Source organism: Phytophthora infestans, genomic scaffold (assembly GCF_000142945.1).
Source record: "Phytophthora infestans T30-4 supercont1.142 genomic scaffold, whole genome shotgun sequence".
NCBI lineage: Eukaryota > Oomycota > Peronosporomycetes > Peronosporales > Peronosporaceae > Phytophthora > Phytophthora infestans.
The window spans coordinates 215189-233682 of NW_003303617.1; the positions used below are offsets into that span (position 1 = coordinate 215189).

Here is an 18494-nt window from a genome sequence, read left to right on the forward strand (position 1 = left end):
AATTCAACGGTGGTACACTCTGTTCCTACACGACGGCGTTGTAAACGAGAAGAAGGTGTGCAAAAAAGCATGTACGCTGGCCACCTGAGGTGCTCAAAGCAGTGCAGGCCTATGTGGAGCTGCATCCTAGGCTCTACATCGAAGAGCTGCAAGACTATGTTACAAAACGCTTTCCCGATGTGTCAGTCGTTTCGAGTTCGACTATTTGCTGTGTTTCAAACTTCCACCTCAATCTGAGCAGAAAGGCCTTATCATACGGATGATCACTACGCAATACACCTGCTGTCATTCGGCTTCCTTTCAGAAGAGGAAAGAGGCTTTCAATTATGGCTGCTCGTGATATCGGAGGATTTTTTGGGTGGGAGTGGACTGAAGGTACTTTACGAGACGAACATTTCACGCAGCTTTTCTCAAGCATGTTGTTCCTCATCTTAACCCGTGGCCGCTTCCGCGCTCAATCGTGATAACGGATAACGCAAAAACCCATGCGTATCCAGAGCTCCAGGAAGTAGTACATTTTTGTGGTGCACGTTTGCTTTCTTACCACCTTAGTGTCCCCAGCTCAACCCAATCGAGCCTTGTCTCGGCTTGCTTAAACGATGGATCCAAAGACAAGCAAACTTGTTTTTCCTCAATACCCTCAACATATTTTGGAGGTGGCGATGCTTAACTATACTAAGCGAGATCAAAATGGCTGTTTTGGGACGTTCCAACATTGTGGTTACTTAGGGACATCGCTGCGCGAGGAAACATTTGGCAATTTGATTAATACGAGTAGCTAAATACAGTAATACATTGGTTTTGTTGTGTTTAAGCAAGCATGTCTACATCAAGTTGGTTGGTCTCATCTTTCTCATTTCCTTGCCCGTCTTTCGTGTCAGGATGGTCAACATCGTCCAGGTTTGGATTGGTAGGTGTGATGTCGGGCACTCCGTGATAGAACATGCAGTAAGAGTGTTATGATCAGGAAGACCAACAACACGCCGCATTGATACAACGTCCACTTCCATTGAGAACCAGACACATTCAACTTAATCAGCATCGGATCCTTTCGCCTGTTTCGGAGCTGGTCTCGAGCAGTGACGTCGGCATCGAGTGCAGCGCGTTACCGGTCAAGCTCAAGTGCCTGTGCTGTCGTATTGTCTGTCGGGGCCCCGAAGGGAGTATAGTCATCTCGGCGGGCATTCACAATGTCCAAATGATGTGCTGTTTTTGGCCAAACTGTACTACGTTAGTAGCCTCATGGGCAATTCTTTGCAGGCGCGCCTGCTCTACGCGACCTTGTGTTGCGCGATGAAAGTTTGGCGGAGGTGGCGCCATACTATTTACATACAGGAATGCTTCGAACCAGAACGCACCGATGTTCGTCTTGTCTGCCGGTGTCAAAAGACGCCTGCGTCGCACTAGCGAGAGAGCAAAATTGCCAGCGTCCGGTTTCGTGTAGTCGGCTTGCTTGGGGGGGGGGGTTGCCAGCTTTAGATAGATGTCCAAGTCCTCCTGCAGCTCAACACGCCGTTTACCAGCTTCACCGCTCTCCACAAGCGCCGTAAGCTTTGCGAGGCACTTCTCTCGAAATACGGCGTATCCGTCTTGTACATCGAGCATTATCTCTTTCTTCCAACCACCTCGCCGAGTTCCGAGGGGCTCACCAACGCGTATTGGTAGTATGGCCTCTAACACACGGGGGAAGGGGGGCATTTCCTGGTAGAGCCGTAATTAATACGATGTGGGGTAGAACGGGGGGAGATGGTCACCCGATTGGGTTGTCGGTAAAAAGAGAAGTGAATATTTAACTGAATACGTTTCTCTAACCTGCAGCATTAAGTATGGCATAGAAAATATGTCACGTGACCGTATGATGAAATTCGGTATAGACAGCATAAGCAATATTTTATCCTGCGGTAGATCGTACACATAATGGCATGTAGTGCAGTCGGATTTGTGGCTGGACCGACAGCATAAAGTGATGGCAATGGACCGGTACAGGCTGTATACACGGCAATACACATGTCAAAACAAGTGAATACTTGTATGCAGGAACATCACGTGGTAGTAGCTTCTTACCGTACGTTACTTCTGGGTCTCACCAAGAATCAGTGCATAAACACATTCGTGAAGCTGCATGTAATTCAAAATGCTTCGCTGCGGTATCGACTTTGGCCAGTCGGCAGTGAGAGGGGCGTTCGTTTTGTGAAGCACTAAAGCTTCAAGTACTTGTATTGCATCCCATATATTCTATACGGCTGCAAGTACTTGTATTGCATCCCATATATTCTTCCAACCGGGTGTTGAACACTTGGTGCCCTCGTAAAAGACCTACCCGCGACTTACGTTGTAGGAGCTTCCTAACTACACTAGTAGAAAGAGTTCACGTGGGGTTTTCAAGACCGCGAATGCACAATGAATTGTGAGGAGAAATCGTAAGGCAGTTTTCTGACGATATAGAGATGTGTGTTGGTTGGTTAAAATACATGCGATAAGTGGCGTCGGTGGGTAACTTGATCATAAAACACTAGAAGGCCTGCAACTGCTGCCCCACGTGCAAGGTAAGATGTCTTGGCACCCCGCATCCTATCCTACCGTCGGGTCACTCCGCTTGGCGCGCTTGCGCTTTCGAAAAGGTTCTGACAGTGCGTTCGGATTGTCTGCTTTCATCGCTCCACGTATAAGGCGAGTGAGGGTACTCACCTTAAGCTGCCTGTTCCTTCGAGCCCGAATGGTGGGGAGAAACTTGAATCTGTCCATGCCTTGTGCGAATAACTTCTCAGCCTCTGTCTCTGTGTGCATCTTCGTTATTGCAGACCCAGTCGCTTTTTCGATCTCAACCGTGATATGGTGTACGAACATTTTCCATTCTGAAAGCGTGTTGGCTTTTTGCCGGCTTGACAGATCACGGCTTGTTATTCGGTAAAGCGGTGAGTATCCTAGCGTTTTGTTTCCGAACCACCATAACATCCACGCCGTGAGCGGGTCTGTGCTGGGAAACTCAATTTCAGCTGGTAGGAAATGGAACTTGCCGCCCCAGAAGTGTACATTTTGACTGTTTTCTGAAGGAGACTTTGTGGGCTGAGTTGCTGAACATGGCACACCTATGCCAGCATCTGCAAGTAGCTGGCGTATTGTTTGTGCTAACACGTCCCGCGTGATATTACCGGCCGCAACACCCTTTTTATCGAGCAAAATTTCAACTCCACTGAGCAAAGTTTCCGATAATTGTTTAATTGACTCGCGTAGGTCCTCCAATTGTTTATAAATCTCAATATGAGGTGGGATACCAGTGGATTGCATCCAAGGCGAGTTGGACGTTATAACCTGCTGCTTCAGGCTAGTCATTACGGAGTCGTCTCTGAATAAAAATGTTGAGAGCAGCGCGTGGTTAGAAGGTAGTTGCTGTCGAAGAAAATCCGCGTGGCTCACTAGTGCAGCGACACACAACTGCAGAGTTTGTCCTAGCTTCCCGTCAGCAGCAAGAGAGGGGAACATCCGTCGAGCACACTCATCAGCCTGGCTGTAACTGGGGCCGACGAAATGAGGCGGTAACGAGGAAAATTTACTGCTGTTAAGCGGTAGGCCTGCTACAACACGGCCGAGATACTGGTCCCCTGCACTTTCATAGCGAAAATATCTGTCTTGGACACTTCCAAGGGACCAACCACAGCGAAGACAGATACTTACGATGGAGGAGCCACCAGTGGAGCCACCCGATGCATATGATGCCACTCCTTTGCGAATTGAGTGTGTACCGAGGAATTTTGCATCAGAGTCATCCTTGAGGCACTGTGATAGCGCCTTACCGAGCCGTAGTTTCTGATTAGAGCCTGGAAAAAGGGCACCGGGTTGAAGCCGTGGGTGACACGCTAAATAAACCCCTAACGTAGTCAGCCAGCACGTCACAGGCGACCCAGGATTAGCGTAGATATGTCGTGGATCTTTAGGGTCGCTACCTTCTTGGTTGGTTTTCGTTTTGTGTAGCACAATGCCGATGTTGTCGTCGACACCCACCAAGTGCGAGGTTTGGATAGTCTCCACAGATTTTGATCGGCACATTAGGTTCCACTGCGTTGTCAGGAATAAATGGGCAAACCCACCATCATCCCGAGCTAGAGTCGACTTGCACACCGCTACGTATCGTGAATATGTAAGTGGCCGTTTGCCAGATTCGCGTCCTTGACCGGTTTGGTCACGATCAGCCTCTAAGCGCTTTAGACCAGAAAAAGCGTTGTCATTTTCTCGCCGTACTCGCTTGGGAGGGGCAACTGGTGGCGTCGATACAGATCCTTCATTGCGCTCCTATACCCTCCGAGGGTACCAGTCGTCAGTTTATCTTGCTTGTCGACGAGGAACGCCTCAAAGTCCTTGGCCTTGAACTTCCTCGGGTCGAGATTTCCGGACGCGTCGAAGATGCGTTGAGGGTTGGCTATGCTTTTGTTTGCCAACACCCACTGGCGAATTCCTTTTAGATAGCTGCGGTATCGGGATATGGTGCCGTCAGAAATGCATCGTGCTCAAACTCCATCCCCATCTAATCTCTCTTGGCCAGGTGCGTCCACTTCCTGGCGCTGATCACTAGCGATTCCGTGTGAGCTCACCGAGCGCGTTTCTGCCAATGATATCACCGATTTCTACGTAAGGCAGATTTCTTACGCTGTCCATACAAAGGCCGCTGATGCCCACCCCAGTGATTAGCCAATAGAAACCTGAGCAATGCTTTTTATCATTCTTAGAAATCGTAAGACCGCTGCCTTACGCATGACCTCCAGCTTGTATTGCTGCCTTACGAAAGCGCATGAATGTCATATTTTTAGATCTTAAGCAAATAGGCGATTACCGTGCATGATTTGAATTGCAAATAGCATGTTTTGAGCTGCGAAATAAATTTATCGTAAAATCAGATAGCCATGGTTTGCGGGCTCCATCCAATCCATATGCTTCGTTGTCACTGCATAAATGGTATATGTCCATCTTTATCAAGAGAGAGTCTGCTGGTCTGATGGATTCTGTCAATGTCGCAGGCTGCCAGATTTGCGCTGCATTTGTCTGCATTTTGGCCAATCGGAACCACCTTCGCTGCGCTCGGCAGCGATAAGTGTGATCTACACACGGTGAATTTAAAAAAAAAAGGTTAGAAAACCGGTGAACAAACAACCGGTACCAATGATAAACTTTTCTATGGGGTAACGGCTGCGCAGGTCAAAATTGTGTCAACACGTTTTTTGGGTCAAATTGGGATCAAAATGATACTAACCACTTTCAGGGTCAATTTTTAAGAAGCATTATCACTATCATCAGGTTACCATAGCTACATAGCAAAATAACATTACAAAAAACTCCCGTACCTTGCTCTGATTTGTATGTAAGCGACTGTTGGATCGTATAGCGGTCCCTCAGATTTTCATCGTACCTACGTTGGGCTGCATGGTCGTTCACTAAGTCGTACCGTGCTATCGCAACTGAAGTGCCGTTCAAATCAACGATACATTTGACAAGCCAAAGGGATCATTTCAGAATTTGCCAAGCTCACGACACCTTCCCAACACTCTTCCAACCAAGTACCATGCACACCACGTACGTCTCCGCCAGCTCTATGTCCAGCTTCTTCCGGGTCGACAAACCTGATTTAAACGACGCGCCGTCAGACGAAACGATTTTCATTCCCAGCCAATCATCAATCTCCGAGGGAGAAGAGAGTGACGGTCTCCAAGTCGAACGGGGACCTCAAGTCGAAGGCGTTTCTGGTCACCTTCTTGTTTCGACTTTTGGGGACATCCAGTGTCCATTTTCGTGGGTATTCCTACGCTCGGTACCATTTTAACGAAGGTACCCCTCACTATCGATGCAGTGCGTATCGGCGCACAAAATGCAAGGTGAAAGTCTATGTGAGTGACCTCGGCGCCATTGAGACTGGCCACCATACTAAAAATTGTGTCCCTGGCTTTTGTCGAGCTCCAGCCGGATCATCTCCCACCATCACCGATCTCCTGGAGGAAATTATGCTGGTGATGGATACATTTTGTGTCCGGATCGTCACCCTGACCCCCACGGAAGTGTGGCGCACAGCACGGGACCAATTCTACGGCGACAGCAAGGAAATAGCCATGGGGGCAGCTCAAAGACAAATTTTGGGTCGACTGTACCGTATCAGAGCCAAAGCTTTTGGGTGGGCGAATTTTGGTCGCCTAGAGCGAGCCACTTTGCGACGTCAAAGAAAGTACCTAATTGAAGTTTTTCCGATTTGACGTGATTTACTACTGAAGACGAAGTGCAACATCGGCTGGCTGGCTGATTCCACCCTCATCTCATGGATCGTATGAAGGAGCGCCAGAGCTCAATTTTTGTCGATGCTACCTACCGGTGACAACCGACACCCTTCTACCAATTGATAGTTGTGATGCTGTACGACTCTATTTCGGAGGTTTATTTGCCGGTTTGGTATGTACTAACGACCGGAAAAACGTCCCAAGTGTACACTCGGCTCTTCCACAACATGGTTGTAAATTCGATATCTACACGGACAACAGTGCTTACATGTGGGCTTTGCACCACCCGAAGGTTTCAGCTAAATTTGCTAGATATTTGACGTATCTGGCACAGCTTACGTTAAAGTTGCTTCACGTTAAGGGATCCCTAAATGTAATCGCCGATGCACTGTCGCGTCCGTTTTCGGAGCATGCAATCAATGCGGTTTCGTTTCATCGGTGTACCACGCACTACCATGTCCGTGTTGCTTGAAACCTGACGAATAGACGCAGTAATACGGATTACTGCATTTGACCACTCTCTCACCCTCAATTTCGTTAGAAGGATGTTGCTGCTGGTTACTACACATGCCTGAATCCAACAAAACATAGCTCAAGCTTACCGACAAGTACCAGTGAAAACTCCGCGTAGTGTGACCCAACAAGCTCAAAATTGGAGTTCACTCGGTTGGTCTGATTTAGAATTTGCTGCTGGGTATCGCAATTTCCCAGACTACGGAGATCGTTTTCAGCATCCTAGTAACCATTTTCAAACAAAATGGTTTACTTTTCCGCAAGTCTCAGACGATGATGCGTTTGTGTGTTTACTAGACAGTCATCTTCGAGCGACCATCATCTCTGGCTTCCATGGCTCCAATATTGCCGCTCATCCCGGAGCTCATCGAACATACGTTCGCATTTCGCAATGGTACCATTGGCCCATCTTAGACCAAGGTGTTCGTGATTATGTGCCAAACTGTGCAACTTGCACTCGCAGGGATTACAGCAATATTTACAAGAATGACAAGATGATTCCCATTCCGACTCCTGAGGAATGTTGATCTGTCGTCTTTATGGACTTTATTACTGTATTACCTGATTCCCATGGCTTGCTGCAATCGTGACTGTTGTCGACAAGTTGTCCAAGCGCCCGCAGTATCATGCGTGCAACGAGACTGATGATGCACGGAAGACTGCGTATCATATCTTTGATTGTGCTGTTCGTCATCACGGCTTACTATCGATCCTTATCAGGGACCATGATCCCAAGCTTGTCTCCAAGTTTTGGATATCCTTGGCTAGACTTATGGAAATTCGTCTGCACATGACAACTTCTTATCGTGCCCAAACCGATGGACACCCCGAGCGTCGTAATCTGGTACTAGAAGACGCGCTAAGCCGACCAAGTACCCTAGCACAAATGCAACGCGGTATTGTGGAATATGCGAAGCAGTTTCAAGCCAAACGTCAAGAGATCATTGATTTGGCAAAGAAGCATCCTTTCCAAGCTCAAGAACGTCTGCCGAAGTACTATGGCAAGAAGGGATAATCGATCACATTCCAGGAAGGAGACCTAGTCGTGCTGGATACTCGCCGTATTCCATCCGCCCATGTGACTCAAGGCATTGACGGTAAATGCGCTAAAATCCTAAAGTGATCTAAAGCATTCATGAGTGCTCTCGGCCAGGAGGGAAGGCTCTAGAAAAACGATAGGATGTGACCTGCGGAGTACCAGAGCTAGCTTGTTCGAAGGTCTGAACTTACGCCTAATACACAATTCAATCAGTTTTCAATACAAGTATACCAATTACGCCATACGACACCAAGAGTCCATCAAGCCTCACCTCTTCTCACCCGTGGTAGCTACCGAGATTGTATTTTAAATATGCATTAGCAACGTTACTGTTAGTTGAGCATATGCATCATCTCAGACTTTGATATAATGGTAGCCCCATGTGTATGGCGTTTCTATTTCATTTACAGACAGTATATACGGAATGTAAGAAATATTGTGGTTTTCGTCCATTTTGGAAGACGGACGGTACGAGATCCCATACAGCGGGTCCGATTTGCTGACTGCCTCCGAAAACAAAATAGAGGATATGTCGATGGACACTTCGAATTTAGGAGGAAGTGCCAGTATTGTCATCTTTGTACAACATAAGTAACCAGCCCAAAATCTTTTGCCAGGACACCTCCTATCAATGATTAGGCGTAGACTAATCGTCATAGAGGATCATAGTGTAGCACCATTTTACATGGCAATCGCGCTACCGTATGCAAACGTTTAGTGTTATCTTCTCCTTAATAACTTATACTGTAGAAATATTGGCCTTTTGTGCAACCTGGCTTGCAACCCTATTTTGATTGGTTAATACTAGTGCTGATGACTGTGCTGAAGTGCACAAAGCGGTAACTACACACTCAGAGTAGGATGGCCGCCATTCTTACGATCCGCACGGAGGGCCACCAAGATACTTGACACTGAGAGCTGCCTACCATAGACTGAATATACCTTGTCTATCGCTGCGTCACTGGTAAAACCTGAGCGCACCAAGCTAGCGACTACGTCCCAGAGCACTTTTCACCTAGAGAAGGCGAATTTGCTCGCACCACGCTCGATTGCCGTAAAGTCTTTTGTTGCTTTCAGGTCACCGCATCCGACCTGGTATTCGTGCCAAAGTTCGAATAAATATTTCGGCCGCTTTGAAAGTACAGCCGTAGACGCTCGGCGAGTCGGAGGAGGATTAGGTGGAGATGTAGTTATATCCTGCGTAATAACGTCGCGCCGAAAAGATGGCTACATGGCAATTCGCTTTAGTATGGCCTGAATCTTCGGTAGCACTCGTTGGTTCTTTCGCCGTAAACGCATTACTTCGTCCAACACTTCGGCTGTTTGGCGTCGCCCTGCTCCAATCTGCGAGTGAAGGGCTGCTAATTCACGGCGACTACCATCTCCGAGTACAGCGCTACCACGGCATCAACCTCGTGAGCTTTCGCTTGTACTGGCTTGTCATAGTGCTGGGGCTTATGGCGTTCTTTTCTTTCTTTGCAAACTTCTGGCTTGATCTCACTTGGATTTTGATATCTGTCTCTACACTAAGTACGTTTGCAACCTGGCTTGCTTTTTGTATCAGATTGGGTTGCAAAACTGACCTGAACCTGCCACCGTGTGCACAACTCAAGTTGCAATCACCACCCCACCGTTTCGCGCTGTACAAGGCACAATTGTAGTCTATACGCTACGTGCAGCCAATCAGAGATCAGGATTTTCAAAAATACAACCTTGGTTGCAGATGGCCGATAATATAGTCGTGGAAGGTAAGGTCGGCCAGATAAAGCTAAATCGGACCTAACTATCCTACACCCTGCCCCTTATATATAAGTCGGGTCCCGAGATATTTATGGTTCTACTCCAAATTTAGATGGGCGGCTGATCGAATCGAGCGCGAGCCTGCTAGATAGAAAATAAATATGCGATATGATGGTGTTTTCGACTCCTCTCAGTCTTCATGTCAGAATCAAATAGCTACCTTCTATTTAGACAAATGATCAGCACTTGTTGATAGAGTTGGCGTTTGAATGAATTAACCCTGTATTATAAATATAACCGAAATTGACAATTTGTGGTTTGCTGGTGTTTTGCCCCTCCGAAATATCGACTATTTCGCAGTCCGTTTTATATAAATCGCACATATCGCAACTATTGTATCCGCCTAATTCGTTGTTTTGTTCTACTCGTTCTTACTGGACTTATAGCAAATCGCACTTCAGAGAAAGTCTAAGGTCTCCAGGCCATCGCCGCCCGATACTCAAGGTCTCCGAGCCATTGCTGCCCGACCTCAAGCTTCCGCGTATATGGCGTTTCAGAAAGCTTCCCCCGTCGTGCCTCTTGCTCTCTCGATCGTGTTGCCGTGGCAGTGTGAGTGTATTCGTGTACCATGACGTGCTGTGATCTGACAAGCCGTGCAAACACGTGTAGTGTCGTGGCTCGACTGACGTGCAAATAGGCACAGTAAAACCGTCACGTAAACCTTCCGATATATAATCGGTTAATATACACACAGTTTCTTGACCTTCCCTTGCTACAGAGCTTCGATTTTACCGACATGAATAACACACTCATTCAAGCTTGACCAAACGCTTACCTTGAAGCCGAATCTCGCTTGTGCACTCGAGTGGATATTCGGATCTGCTTTTGTGTATCCCTTTCGGGCAATTACCTAACAAGCAATTCTAATCATGTTTACATATTTAACTGAACTATGATCCGTTATGAATATCTTATCAAGCCAACCGACGCTTAAACCGTCGTTGTATCTTCCCGAATGGCCACCGAACGTTCAAACAGTCGGTAAGTCTTCGCAATAGTCGCTCTAACCACCACTAAGCGTTCGTTCCGTGACTCGTTAGCTCAGTTTCACTAAATGTGTATCCGGCCAGATCCATTATTCCAATAAGGACGACCTGGACTGAACGACATATTGGTCACAGTTGATCTCCAGCAAATGTTCTTGAGCTCTCGCTAGTGACACGGCGGGACAACTGCCTGTAGCGGTAATTTCGCAGTACAGAGACAGGTCCTTAAACCTATAGCTTGATGGCGTCATGGAAAAGTGACAAACACTACACCACACATCCATCGCGCAGCCAGGAAGTTTGTGCGTGCACGCTGTGAAAACGCACAGCTTTCCAGAACACCTCTAAAGCTACATCCGGGCGTCCCACGTGGTGTTTACTTTGGGAATGAACATAATTTGAAGGGCTTTATTAAAATACATACTATGTACTTAGCAAAATTGTTAGTTCTAGTGGTACTTTTATTGCGTGAAGAACCTAGTTTTGTAGGTGTAGCTTATTTTAGCCGAGTTTGGCTTCAAACGTTTAGTCTTCTCTTAAGAAATCAAACCATAAATAGTGCGAGCTACAGAATTGTTTAAGAACAAATGTTTTCCATTGGCCATATATGATTTGAAGTTTCTGGCAATGTAGTAGAACACGGCTATAGCTACTATAGCGGAAGGTGGCATTAAGCACACTTAGCAAGGTACATACCGTATTTCGGTATGTAGAGAGCTCCACCCAATGTAACGGCGAAAAAGAAAACCTGCACAATCTAATATGCGTAATTATTATAAAATTGTAGAGAGGTCGAAAGAAATATAAAAAATAAAAATGTACAGAGTTCGAAGAAACGAGATATATTCACACAACCGCTTCTTCGATGATGCGATCAAAATTTACTGATCAGCATCGACTGCAGAGCCTACCAACGATAGCTGCTCCAGCTGGCCTACTAAAGAAGCAGCAGCGAGGCAGTCGTCGTCAAGCTGCAAGTTGCACTTCCTGTACCCATTGGCAATCGTCTGAGCGCTCAGGCCATCCCAGCTACTGCGTATCCACCTGCACATTCCTGAACGCCCTGGCGGTGCAAGCTTAAACTTTGCACCCTCCTCTCGCGGCCTTTCCAGCTGCTCCTGCAGGTCCTTAAGCCAGCACTAACGTAGACCACACTTGAACGGATAATTCCATGCCACGTCTGCCGGCTGGCAGACAGACGTAGCATTTGGCGGAACTTTCATCAGCACTACCTTAATAGAGGCGGCGTAGGCTTCGACTTCGCTGGTCCAGTGTCCACTAAAATCGTCCCCGAGGAGCAGCACCGGCTTCTTCGGGGATGATCGATTAGCGAAGTGGACTCTCGAACCCGCATAGATAACTCTCTGTTCCACCACCCTACGAATAAGAAATCCCAATATTTGGTTTAGCTCTTCAAGTGTATAAGTCAATATGAACAACTTACCTTTTCCGTTTGCAAAGATTTGTAATCCCGTTTCTTGCTGAAGTCGCTTGATTTCCGGCCACGTCCGAACGCCGAAACCCCATCGCTTCTTGTTATTTTCCTCAAGCAAGTCTTTCTTCGTGGATGGCTTCATTTTAAAAATGACGAACGGGGTTTACTTTTTCCCATCAGAGTCTCCTAGCAGCATCACTGTTGCACGCTCCTTTGAAGCACCTGCGCACTTGACCCAGACAGTTTTCGCGCCTCGCGCATTGATCGTCCGCTTGGTAGGCAAGTACTCAAAGAAAGCAGCTAGCATACGCAAACAAAGTTAGCATTATAATAAATCACATAATAGCATAAAGTACATGGTAACCTGTTTGATCCGCATTATAATGCGTGTAACACCGAGTTGGTGTGCCATCTTCTCGACTTTAATAGCAAACGCCTTCTTGACTTTCTCGCTATCAGCCGGGCTGACTTGGCCTTGCCGTGTCGGAGCCCGCATGCTCAGTCGGTGCCGGCGCCGAAAACCTTCGATCCACTTGTCTGAGGCTTTGAAGTTGTTGACGCCAGCTTTAGTGGCGACCCGCCTTGCTTGTAAGGCCAGCATCCGACGCGAAACAGGTACACCCTCTTCCCTTAAGCCGTTCACCCACTCCACAATATCTAACTCTACCTCTTTAGACAAAATTGTGCCTACTCCGACGGCCCGCACCTTGCTATAGCTACCTTTTCGTTCTTTAAGGGCAACCTCGAGCTTCTTCTGTTCTCTCCCCCAGCGCTGAATCATCATCCGCTTTAAGTGATAGAATTCCGGTGCTAAGTCATGCCAGAAGTGCTCAATTGTGCTACGCATCTTCGGCAGCGGGGCATTTGCCCAAAACGACAGAACCTCTAGCTTCTTAGCGACGGAAACACTCTTGATAATGTGCTTGGTATGATGGCGACCCTTGCCGCCGAGGCGTGGTCTTCCCGCTTGGCGCGGCTTGCCGTGCGCCATACGCAGCAGGATGGTCGAACGACGCGAAAATTAATAGTGTTAAATCCGATGGTGTTGGTGCGGTGCATCGCTCTACATGCGTTTTCGGGTTAGTGTAAACGACGACTCTGATTGGATCATACAAGGGTGCATCTCTTATGCCGGTGCAGCTCTCTACATGCGAAATACGGTGACGGGTTTGAAGCGGAAGCACGGAAGAACACGAGCCGCAGAAGAAGACTCAATAACTGTAGACTACCGAGTGTACATGATGGGATGGAAGAAAGAGAGGTATTGCTGTAGCACCCATTTAGTCATTCACTCTTGCGTCGAGGCGGAGGTAGCATCCGACACGCTAGCGAGGTGAATAGTTGCAGCCCTCTACATGTTTGCACTTGGTCGGCACTTTGAGAGCTCTAGCAGCAAAACCTATTGTTGTGAAAACAGAAGTGTAATGAGAGACTAGCGACTTGCACATTTACCCACTTGGATCACGACTGTAAAATCTCGATTAAAACCCCATGGGTCTTCGAGCATGAAGCCCCATCGCTACCTGGGCTTCTATTACGGGGGGATCTAATAAAGGGAGGATGACACACAAGTTTCGTTCGGATTAAGTGTACCATCATTAGGCTGTACACTGTACTACTCATACAAAGTTGGTTTAAGAATCGTCTTCCAAGTCCACGTCGCTACCGGTATTCTGTGCATTTGAAGTAGTGAGCGGCGCCAATTCAATACCAACCGACTCTTCGCAAATCGGCTGGGTTTTATACAGAGCGCCATATTCTGTGTGGTGCCAGCGCGTCAGCTCATAGTCAAGGCCCATGAATCATCTGCGAAAGCTGCGACGGACCACAGCATTTGGCGCTTGCGCCCACGCTTCCTTGGTCCACTCGATCATCAGCGAACGTGTTGGTGGTCTAGTGTTACCACCCGATGTGTACTTGTGCGGTTCGTGCTGCTTCCGGCTGTCAATTAGCTCAGCCAGTGCGGAGACATTCCTCCGGAAATTACGGCGTATAGGATCTTTCGCGCTTAGAGGTGTGCCTTCGATCGTTTGCTAATATGCGAGCGCGCTGAGTGAAAGACTAGCAGGAGAGAATTCGGCTTAACATATGGAAACATGTAATCAATATAGCGAATGAATGACTCCGTATTTATCCACAGCTTGCGGTTAATCAGAATGAGTACACCAGCTTCAGTGGTGTCGCTTGGAACCTTGCTATTTACCGTTAGGCATGGTTTCAACTTGGTACCATCGGAAAAGGCACCAAACCCAGCTGTAACACGCACTTTCCCGAAAGACTTGACCAGCACATCCGCCGCACCGCGTTCCTCCAGCGTTCGGTCTCTACTGTTCTCGGCAAACAGCGTTTCATCGAAGCTGACAATGGTTTGACGGGTTTATGTCGACCTTTGGGATTAAATCGCGGAGATGACGGATGAAGTTTACACCACGCGAAGCCAGGTTTATCCAATAATATTGGATAACCCTCGCCCAATAATCACAAAAACCGCTTTTGAAAATGTTCGGCATCGTTTCAGCAGCTCCATTATTGGCTCTGCCGCCAAAATTTACGTCTAGCTAGCTAATAAAAAACATTTTTGGTCTGGGACGGGAGATATTTTTTTAGAGTCTGCAACTTCGCCGGCTTAAAAGAAAGAGGAGGCGTTCATCTTAAATCGTGATTCGTACTTAGGTTCGTTGGTGTCATTTTGGTTGTCTAATTTAGTGTTGATATGTTGTGTACTGTAGACAATTTGTAGTCTGATCTAGACTATTTTTGAGCTCAGATTATTTTTACGCATACTCATTTCCATAGGTAGTGTACCCAATCCTTGTCAGTTCTCTCGGATGCCTACGAGTCGTAGTACGACCGCGCAGACGCCTCGTTGCACTGGCAGTGCGTACACGCCGCAAGAAATCGTGTGAGTGCCTAATACGTGTAAGTAAGATTCACTGGCACGCGAAGTGTTTTTTTTTCGCGGCGACATTCTTTCAAAAAAATCGCACATATCCCATGTACATGACCTTGGACACCGTTGAGACGCTAATTTGCAGCGGCAGACCAGCGTCCAAACAATGGCCGCGCCCTCGACATTGGGGCGCGGTCAACTTGGCGGAAGATGTGGTTGGTTTAACGGGGCGTCTCTTGTTCGGCATGGACGTCGTGGTGATCGACAGAACATGGGTGTGCATGTTGAAGCGGTTGAAGCTGTTGTCAACAACTGCAATAACTTTTTATTTCTTGAAAGCTAATAACTACGACTAAGCTTACAGCCGACATAGTAGAGTTTCTCACATAGTACGGATCCGACTGAAACTCTTCCGAGCAGTAGGGGAACGTCGCCGTGTCCGAATCTGGGTTGAACAGGTTCTTACCGGCGTAGATCATGACGTACACGCCCAAAACCGAGGACACAATGATGATCACCATAGCCCCGACACGCTCATACATTGGTAACTGGTTCCAGAAGACTTTCAGATAGAAAAGTAGAGGCAACACGAGGCTGCCGGCCGTGACGGCCGAAGCACCCGTGAAGTCGACGAGATCAAGGAAGTTGTCCCGCAGAAACACCGACGCCACCACAAGTAGGGCGAGGATACATAGTCGAAGAAGGATGTAGCGCAGCATGTTGAGCTTGCCACGGTACTCGGAGAATTCGTCTTCGTACTTTGCCACGACCTGGGGGGTGCCAGAAGCAGCATTGTACCTGCACTCTGGAGTGACTGGGGACGCACCCGCCACGGACGAGAGTTTCTCACGCATCTCAACTCCTTGCTCCGGGTCAACGACAGGTTGGTACTTGTGCATTCCCAGAAGGAATCGCTCCGCCATAAAGAACGCCGGCATCGTGATCGTCGAGAAAGCGATCACAATGTGCACGTGCATGAACATGTAGGCCATGATGACAGCACCGCGGCTGGGGATGAAGCCCAGAGCCGACGTCGCGTACGGGTCCGACGTGTTGACAGCCGAGAAGAGGAGGTTGCCCGAAAGCTGACATCCTCCAGCAGCGTAGCCGGCAATGGCAATGGCGAGAAAGAAAACCGTACCGATCCCCATGCTGACCATAATGATGCGTGGCATCCGCTCCGGTTGAGAGTGTTGACGTTGTAGATCTGGGATCACCACAGCAGCCCCGTACGCAAGTGCCAGATTACCGAATGCAGTCACCACTTGGTGGAGTGACACATCAGGCTTCGGGATCGACGGGTGACCCCGCATCTCCCATTCCAGAATGGAAACTCCGACGACGTCAGCTATGATCGTACTGAGGCACCCCATAAGCGCAACGGAAGACGCCTCCTTCAAGGTGGGGATTAGGCACACTGGGATGACCGTGACAGCCATGAAGACCATCCAGAAGATCTGACTGAACGTATCGGGGAACAGCACGTCGAGCAGCATACTGCCGAGTACCAAGAAAGCACACGGTATTGTAGCGGCAGAAAATGAAGGGGCTAGTAATCAAATCCCCATGGGGTGCTCAATTTTGATAAAACCAGATATGACATTTAGATATGTGATAAAACCGCCCATTTTGAGTATGATTTTGGTGTTAAAACCGGCTAATTCGCAGTAGTTTTGTCGCTACAGGCTCCCCAAAAAGGTGTCTCCGAGGACCTTTAAACGGGGAAACAGTTGCTATAATGCTGATATTCTATTGGTCAAGAGTGTGGAAAGGGCAAAACAGTTGTACAAACAGGCGTTAAAAATAAAACGTTCAAATTTAAAAAGAAGGATTTGTATAAATTTAAAGAGTAATTACTCACCATCTTCCTCATAAGCTTCTTGCGACCTCGTGCTGAATGGTACCTTCTACTAGCGAAAGCATTAAATTATAAGATTTTCATATGATATCACGACAGAGCGGTTTTAACCCTACATAGGCCAAAATGACAAGCGCACCTCGGCGAAATTGGTGTCTGGGTCGAGGTTCCATGCCCAGAGCACCCGAAAAACTGTGCTTTTCCCAAGGCGCGTCGCCTCTTTAGTTCGATCGCGCGAGTCCCGCCCTCCACTTCTGCCTGCTTTGGCCTCGGCGACGAAATAATCATATACATTGCAAACTAGGGTTTTCTCGTCCGGACTGAGCTGGTGTCTGCGTTGCATTGCACTTCCTGAAATGAAAGAGATGAAGAGTCTTAATTTATGGAAGAAGGAACTACGAAATCTCAGCTTTCTATTGTGGTAAAGTGCTTTCTCAGAAATAAGAGAATGGGCCTGACGCGGGGTCACTATCCCGAATCAATGACAATTTCAAGTGATTAGAGAGGATTTGGGTTGGCTGGCACGATGCAAGTTGCCGGTGGTGGATTAGCCATGACGAGCAGCGCCCCGTATGAAGTGACGATGGATCTGGTATGAGCGATGTACGAGAAGGCAAGATCCACCAAGACTTACCTCGGATCCACCCTTACTTGGATTCACCTAAATGGATATGGGATATACTATACAAGAGTGGATCGGGTGTGGATCCTATGAAGAAAGGATGGTAGGTGCCCTCTAAAGGTGGATCTAGTAGCCACGGCTAACGAGGAGTCAAGATCCACCGCGAGGTGACCCGGATCCCATGCTTTCGAGTTAGGATCCAAGGAGGGAGGATCCCGCCTTAAGGGACCTGGATCCAGGGTATAGGTATGATGGATGCAGTGGATCTAGAACTTTCGTGGGACAGTGGAGATCACAGACGGTTGCGAGATGATGTTGGATGAGTGGAGAGCTCAGATCCACGACGAGTGTACACTTTCAAGTGAAGTGGATCCAAGCGACCTGGATCCTGATGAGTGTACCCATAATAGGGTAACCATATTGATTACGCCATGGATCCGGTGGATCTGAAGATAATACAGCTGGGATGATGGGTCAAGGGAAGAAGGGACATGCAGCCGAGCCTGGTAAGGGATTTAGCAGATGAAAGACATAGAAGGTAGAAACCCAGGCAGGTATAGGCTTAAATATCAATACAGACCTCAATTTGCACAGTATCACGCAAGTGCCTTCCTGCCCTCAAGAACCGGAGCTACATTGGCCGTACGAGCTCCGAGAAGGTTTGGAATTGCGAATCTAGTGTTGGTAGTGATAACTGGATAATACATTGGCCAGATCCTACAACCTAGTGAGCTTTTCCTTTACTCGTGCAGATCCGACAGGTTAACCGAATTTACTACTTGGTCGGTTACACCCTAGAGGCTCTCGACTTTCAAGATCCCGTCACAGGAGGCGGCAAGTACGACGCAAAGGAACTACAAAGGCAAGGGAACACACCCGCAAGGCAGCCCTACGGCCAGATCCACGATCTAGGCCCCGGATCCATAAGCTCGAATATTCGCTTAGGATACGGAACAATCCACGGACGCAGAGTGAAGATTTTCCACTGCTGCTCCACCCCATCCCCACGTCTCGCCAAGACGCTCAAGCTTCACCACTTGAACTCTTCGGAAGTTACCGAGAGAGCAAGATCCCGCCCTACCGACGGGTACACA

General features: G+C 47.9%; 2 protein-coding genes across 2 annotated transcripts; both read right to left on the reverse strand.

Annotated features, from left to right (window-relative positions):
• Positions 1-1115: 1115 nt before the first annotated feature.
• PITG_19794 (uncharacterized protein) lies at positions 1116-1762 on the reverse strand (the record flags this gene model as incomplete). Its single annotated transcript, XM_002895662.1, has 1 exon — positions 1116-1762. The coding sequence occupies one exon, from the start codon at positions 1603-1605 to the stop codon at positions 1186-1188; it is 420 nt and encodes a 139-aa protein (XP_002895708.1).
• Positions 1763-15225: 13463 nt separating this feature from the next.
• On the reverse strand, positions 15226-16416 carry PITG_19797 (amino acid/auxin permease-like protein; the record flags this gene model as incomplete). Its single annotated transcript, XM_002895663.1, has 2 exons — positions 15226-15690; positions 15802-16416. 2 exons carry the CDS (start codon positions 16414-16416, stop codon positions 15226-15228), a joined length of 1080 nt encoding a protein of 359 aa, XP_002895709.1.
• Between the last annotated feature and the right edge of the window lie 2078 nt (positions 16417-18494).